The sequence below is a fragment of the Anomaloglossus baeobatrachus genome, chromosome 10 (genome assembly GCF_048569485.1).
Source record: "Anomaloglossus baeobatrachus isolate aAnoBae1 chromosome 10, aAnoBae1.hap1, whole genome shotgun sequence".
NCBI lineage: Eukaryota > Metazoa > Chordata > Amphibia > Anura > Aromobatidae > Anomaloglossus > Anomaloglossus baeobatrachus.
This window is the reverse complement of record NC_134362.1, coordinates 143487907-143494999: the sequence shown is the minus strand read 5'-3', so window position 1 is coordinate 143494999 and position 7093 is coordinate 143487907. Positions and strand designations below refer to the sequence as shown.

The following is a 7093-nucleotide window of genomic DNA, read 5'->3' as shown; positions in this document are numbered from 1 at the left end:
CCTGTTGTGATCGTGCGCGCTCCCGCGGTCACAACGGGATCTGAAGGAGCGAGGGCGCATGCGCCGCCCTCTCATGCAAATTACAAGGTATTGTGGGCTTCAGAAACATGGCGCCGGAGATAAGCGCTATGTGCAGGTGCCAACTCCAGCGCCATGTTTCTGAAGAGAGAAATTTACATACAGCCAGAGGGAGGGAGGAACAGGCGGCGCGGGGGCGGGGATAAACGTCCATAACACGCCCGGACATTAGGAGAGAGGTGCATACGTCAATCAAAAAGTGCACGAATTTTCAAACTTTATAAAGTTGGATTTCACTGACTAAACACCCGAGCTGCCCCCTGATGGTATGTACACAATGTGCCTGATAGTGCCAGTACTGCACTGGCTGCACCTTATACATGAAAATCCTGATGTTTGGTTCCCTTTAATCCAAGTTAATCTTATATCAAAGCGAATTTTACCATAGGAAATAATTGAAACAGATAATTCGTTCCACAACCCAAAAAAATTTGCTGTATTTATACAAACTTATTGCAGTAATAGAAAATATTGTACTGTATTCATATAACATTATTACCGTTCACTAATGCAAAATACTGTGCAGTACAGTAAAACACATAAAACAGATTAAACTGCACTTTAGCTTACAATAAAATTGTTGGTGTGCGAGAGGTACAGTATAAGTAATGTGCTGCACTGATTAGCAGAAAGAAAATACAATACTATATCCACAAATGCAAATTGATAGACTTGCTGTATAGTATATACTGTACTGTGCAATGGTATACTGTGTACAGTATACAGTACATATGTACAGAAAGTTACCTCCAGAGCAGGTCAGAGCGCGGTGAAAGGACAGAATTGGAAGTGTGCACGGTGAGTATTGTACGGTGAGTATTTGCTCTTTTTGCAAAACACTGCTCTTAAACAAAGTTACAAATGTTTTAAAAAGCTTTGCTTGTCTTGCAAGACGCTCTCAAACCAAGTTACTCTTAAAGCAAGGTTCCCCTGTATTGGGAATGGTCTAAGAGACCCCCCCCCCATTAATAATCTGTATGTGAAAAGAAATAAACACAAACACTGAAAAAATCCTTTTATTTGAAATAAAATACAAAAAAACCCCTCTTTGACCAATGTATTAATTCCAAAAAATACCCATGTCCAACATAATCCACACAAGGTCCCACCACGATTTCTGCTCTGCTACATCTGAAGGCACAATGCGCAGCTATAGAGCATGACTGCCCACTGTGAGCTTCAGGTAGAGACTGAGACGCGCGATGAGCTGTGACGTCACTCAGGTGTATGAGGCTAATAATGGCCTCGGAAGACGAGTGAGTGGCCTGGATGCAGTTACAGCCACGCTGGAAAGTCGGTAATTATAACGTGCCTGCTTTATTTTTATTTTATCCTTATTTTTTTTGTTTCCCAAGTTGCTGGATCCGAATTCTTAGCCGGAGTTCCCTGAGAATTCCAGACCCGGGTCTGGCACCCGGATACTTTTACAGTACGGGTCTGCCCATCACTGGTTGCTGATTTTTGTTTTCGCCTTGTTCCTTCTATTTTTTCCTACCATGATGTCCTTCTCCAGGGATTGCTCTCTTTGTATGATGTGTCCAGAGCAGACAAGTCATAGCTTGGTGATCCTCGCTTTGAGTGACATGTCTGACTTGATTTGTTTGTTCTTTTGCCATCCATGGTATTGATAACATCCTTCTCCAGAACCACATATAGAAGGCGTTGATTCTTCTTCTGTCTTGATTCTTTATCATTCAAGTTTCTAATCCATATGTTACCAGAGAAAAGACCAGACTATGTACGAGCCATGTCTTCATCACCAGTGAAATGTTTCTCGATTTGAGGACTTTGTCCAGTGACTTCATTGTTGATTTGCTCATAGCAATTTTCCTAGTGTCATCACTACATCTTGAGTGATCACAGATCCACGTAGGTTAAAGTCCTTCACAACTTCCAGGTCATCACCGTCCATCTCAAATGGTGTCCTGGTTGTGCCTGGCAGTAGTCAGTATATTTGTATTGAGTAGGAGTCTCATGTTTTGAGTTTTCTATCTTGACACTCCATTATAAGTCCTTCCTTCTATATGCTTGTTTCTATCAATGATGTGTATTTAAAGGGAACCTGTCATCAGAAATTTAGCTATAAAGCTAAAAGTTCCCCCCTCTGCAGCTCCTGGGCTGCATTCTAGGAAGCTTCCTATAGTTTTTTTGGCACCTTTTATACCAAAATAAACACTTTGTAAACTGGTACCTTTTCGTATGCAAATTTCTAAAATCTTCCATGGGGGCGGGCTGCCTGGGGTCCGTTACTGTCCTCCTGCAGATTTACGCCGCCCCCGAACGCTGAATTTCAAAAGCTCAGGACGCCGCCCCTGGGTGCCCGTGGTCCCGCGCATGCGCTGTTCCACTGTAGCGGTGCCGTGCACTGCGTGCACGTGTGACCGCTAGTGACGCTTTGCGCGGGCACGAGGTTATGGGCGGCGCTGGGAGTGTAATCAGTAAGTGCCGCCCATATCCTCGTGACCGCACTTTCCCCTATGACTCCAGCGTTATGCGCAAGCGCTCGCTGGCCTGATGACCCGACGTCACCTCTTTCCCATCCTGCTCAGCAGCAGGAAATAGATGGGAAGGAGGGGACGTCCGGGCATCAGGCCAGCGAGCGCTTGCGCATAACGCTGGAGTCATAGGGGAAAGTGCGGTCACGAGGTTATGGGCGGCACTTACTGATGACACTCACAGCGCCGCCCATAACCTCGTGCCCGCGCAAAGCGTCACTAGCGGTCACACGTGCACGCAGTGCACGGCACCCCTACAGTGGAACAGCGCATGCGCGGGACCACGGGCACCCAGGGGCGGCGTCCTGAGCTTTTGAAATTCAGCGTTCGGGGGCGGCGTAAATCTGCAGGAGGACAGCAACGGACCCCAGGCAGCCCGCCCCCATGGAACATTTTAGAAATTTGCATACGAAAAGGTACCAGTTTACAAAGTGTTTATTTTGGTATAAAAGGTGCCAAAAAAACTATAGGAAGCTTCCTAGAATGCAGCCCAGGAGCTGCAGAGGGGGGAACTTTTAGCTTTATAGCTAAATTTCTGATGACAGGTTCCCTTTAAGATTGTTTATGATCTGTCCAGCAATTTTGATTCCTTCTTCTTTTCAATGAAGTCCAGCTGTCCTGACAATAGCTTCTGCATATAAATGGAAGAGAAATGGTGACAGCATGGAGCCTTTTCTGACGCCTCGCTCTACTTTGAATGGTGCTGTGTTACCATTCTTCAACATTCCCACTCTTGGTTGAAACTTTCTTGGTTGTATCTCTGATCTTTTGGTAGGCCTTCCTGGTTTTGGCCTTCAGATGTTTCTTTTCTATCTCGATACATATCTTTTGGTAATATTCTTTGTCTGTTCGAATGGCTCTCTTTAGTCTTTTACTGATGTTGTCTGCAACCTGCTGGTTACCTTTTGCTTTTGCCATTTATCTTTCTTCGATGATCTTTATGGTCCCTTCAGTTAATCATGGCTGTGGAGGTCTCATCTGCCTCTTGTTTTTTTTTTCTGGCTTCTTCAGTAATAAGTCCTTATGTGTTCAGGTACTTCAGGTATGTTGGTCAAACTGAAGTTTGTGGCTCAGTGGTTAGCACTACAGTCTTGCAGCGCTGGAGTCCTGGGTTCGAATCCCACCAAGGACAACATCTGCAAGGAGTTTGTATGTTCTTCCCGTGTTTGCGTGGGTTTCCTCCCACACTCCAAAGACATACAGATAGGGAATTTAGATTGTGAGCCCCAATGGGGACAGTGTGTCTGATGTATGTAAAGTGCTGCGGAATATGTTAGCGCTATATAAAAATAAAGATTTATTTTATTTTTATTTTAAGTTTGAAACGACCTGTCGTCAAGTCCTTTTGCACAGCGTGACTCTATTCTTTGCTGTCAAACATTCATGATCCGTTCCACTGTCAGCTCTTGGCCTTGTTTTCACGATAATGATCGACGAACTCCATCTTTGTTGAACTCCTATGTAGTTCAATCTGATTCTTATCGGCCCCATTCGGCGATGTCCATGTGTAAAGTCTCTGTGATTTTGGAAGAAGCTGTTCATGATGTACAGTTGATTTGTCTTGCAAAAGTCAATGAATCTTCCTCCTGCCTCGTTCCGTTCAGCAAGTACAAAGTTTCCACTGACAAATCCACGTTTGCCGTGGTCCACTTTGGCATTCAAGTTTCCCATGATAAAGAGTAAGTCTTGTTTTGGTGTCTAGCCAATTTCTTCTTGAACTTGATTGTAGTTTACCGTCCTCCTCCTGTGCGTAGACTTGTATAACTGTGGCATAGATTGGCACTCCTTGTGGTAATATTGAGCTGATTCACTGACTGCATTGTACCAGCCAGCTAGTCAGTGCCAGCCAATTTTCGTTTGAGAATAAAAGCGACATTGTTTCTTCTTTGTTATCTTTGCCAGGATAGGCCCGTTTCACACATCCGGCATTTCGCCATATGCCGGATCCAGCACGCATGCAGTACAGTACATTCATTTACAGTGGAAGCGCGATACCATGCGGTTGTGTGCTTCATGCACAACCGCATTTGTCCGCATGGTGTTGCGCTTCCACTGTAAATGAATGTACTGTGCTGGATCTGGCATACGGCGAAATGCCGGATATGTGAAACGGGCCATAGTGGACCCAATGTTCGCTTGATTGGAAATGTCAAGATTAAGTCCATCTTGGTTCGCTAATTCCGAGTAAGTCGAGTCCTGTTCCGTTTCAGCTCTAGCGATGTAGTTTGCCGCCTGTGTTCATGGTTCGTACATTCCAATTTCTGAACTTTATGATATCTTTGCAGCTTTTTAATCTTCCCTTCCGACTAAGCAATATCAGCACCAAGACATCCTTGTGACTTGATTCTGGCTCGTCATGAGTCTTGATCATTCTCGGATCCACCATTGGCTCATCCCCAGTAGTTTGTTGAGTGCCTTCCGACCTAGGGCTGCATCTTCCAGCACTATCAGTAATGCTCCGGAATGCTTTGCTCACTGATTGTTTTTTCGGTGCAATGAAGATTTGGTGGAAAGAAGATATAAAATTGATGATACACGGGAAGGTCGTAGAGGAAGGATGATCCCTGGGCTCCTGTATTGGTACACCCTCTGCCGTCCGCTGCTCTTCATTTCCTGGGCTACTGTATTAGTGCACCCCAGCCATTCTCAGCCCTTCATTTCCTAAGCGTCTGTATTAGTACACCCCTACCGTCCTCTGCCCTTCATTTTTTGGGCTCATGTATTAACATACCCCTGCCATCCTTTGCCTTTCATTTCCTGGGCTCCTGTATTATTACACCCCTGCCGTCCTCAGCCCTTCATTTCCTAGGCTCCTGTATTAGTAGACTCCCTCTGCCCTTTACTTTCTGGGCTCCTGTATTACTTCACCCTTGCCGTCTACTGCCCTTCATTTCCTGGGCTCTATATTAGTAAACCCTTTTCCTTCCTCAGCCCTTCATATCCTAGGCTCCTGTAATTGTACACCCCTATTGTCCTCTGCCTTTCATTTCTTGGATTCCTGTAATAGTACGTCCTTGCCATCCTCCGCCCTTTATTTCATGGGTTCCTGTATTATTGCATCCTCTGCGTCCTCTGCCCTTCATTTCCTGGCTCCGGTATTAGTACACCCTATTACATTCTCTGCCCTTCATTTGCTTGGCTTTTGTATTAGGCTACTTTCACACATCCGGTTTGAGCACTGCGGCTCAATCCGGCTGTGAAAACTATGCAACAGATGCGGCGAAAACACCGCACCCTTTGCATAAGTTTTTACATGCGGCCCGTCCTGTTTTTTCCGGTTGCGGCATGCTACTGAGCATGCGCAGTGGAAAAAACGCATGCGGCGAGCGGATGCGTTTTTTTCCGCATTGCGCCGCATCCGGCCTCCATAGGTATGCATTGAAAAATGCGCCGCAGTGGCCGGATGCGGCGCGATGCGGTGTTTTTTGCCGGAGCAAAAAACGTTGCAGGGAACGTTCGATCCGGCCGCGGCATCGGCTAAATCTGCCGCATGCGGCAAAAACCGGACCGAACGCAAGCCCCTGCGGCACAATACGGCACTAATGTAAGTCTATGCAAAAAAAACCGCAACCGGCGTTACAAAAGCCGGTTGCGGTTTTTCTGCAGAACGCCGTATTGTGCCGCAGAGCAAAAATCCGGATGTGTGAAAGTAGCCTCAGTAGACCCTGCCGTCCTTTGACCTTCATTTCCTGGCTCCGGTATTAGTACACCCTATTACATTCTCTGCCCTTCATTTGCTTGGCTTTTGTATTAGTAGACCCTGCCGTCCTCTGCCCTTCCTTTTTTGGGCTTCTGTATTAGTACACCCCGTGTCATCATCGTCTGATTAATGAATATGTATCCACCATTTGGCTTTCTGGCTTATTTGAAACAGAGGCCATTGTACAATACTTAAATTGATTAAAACACCCAATATGTTTTTTGTTGTTTTTTTTTTATGGAAGGAGGAGAATACAGTGAAGATGACGTGAATGAATTGGTGAAGGAAGATGATGATGGAGATCAAGAAGGTGAAAAAGTGTCACACAAAAATAAGGATAAAAAGAAAAATAAGAACTCTAGTTTGGCAAGGTAAGAAGACGTCAGTCGCGGGCTCTGGGTTACACAAAGTCTGACCGGGCACCCTGAGGTTTTTTACGGCAGCTTATTAGCAAATCCTGTCCTTTAGGATGGGTTGTACTTCTGAGACTCATGTACCAGCTGTTACTGTGTCCAGGTTACTTCACATGTGCAGTTTATACGGACATTTGCACAAAATGTTTTGAAAAGGCATAAAAAAAATCATTTTTGGTAATAATGACTGATTCTCATCACTCCCAGCCAATTGCTGTCTGGCTTCTGTGTTTTGGTACGTCTTGGAGCACAGTGATTGGCTGCAGTAGTCACATGACCATGCATCAGGACATCACTGCTGCAGCAGGAAGTAGAGACCATCGGGGAACCCAGGAATCGATAGAAGAGCGGCCGCCAGGGATCATTTTTGGAAGTTATTCTTTTACGGAGGCAGTGCGGTGTGCCTT

General features: G+C 45.5%; 1 protein-coding gene across 1 annotated transcript in view; it reads left to right on the top strand.

The window, feature by feature from the left end:
- Positions 1-1280: 1280 nt before the first annotated feature.
- Positions 1281-7093, top strand: part of CFDP1 (craniofacial development protein 1) — an 83899-nt gene continuing 78086 nt past the window's right edge. Inside the window, exons 1-3 of the mRNA XM_075325424.1 lie at positions 1281-1375; positions 1434-1507; positions 6518-6644. Coding sequence (XP_075181539.1) covers positions 1281-1375; positions 1434-1507; positions 6518-6644 — 296 coding nt within the window. The remainder of the gene's footprint in view (positions 1376-1433; positions 1508-6517; positions 6645-7093) is intronic.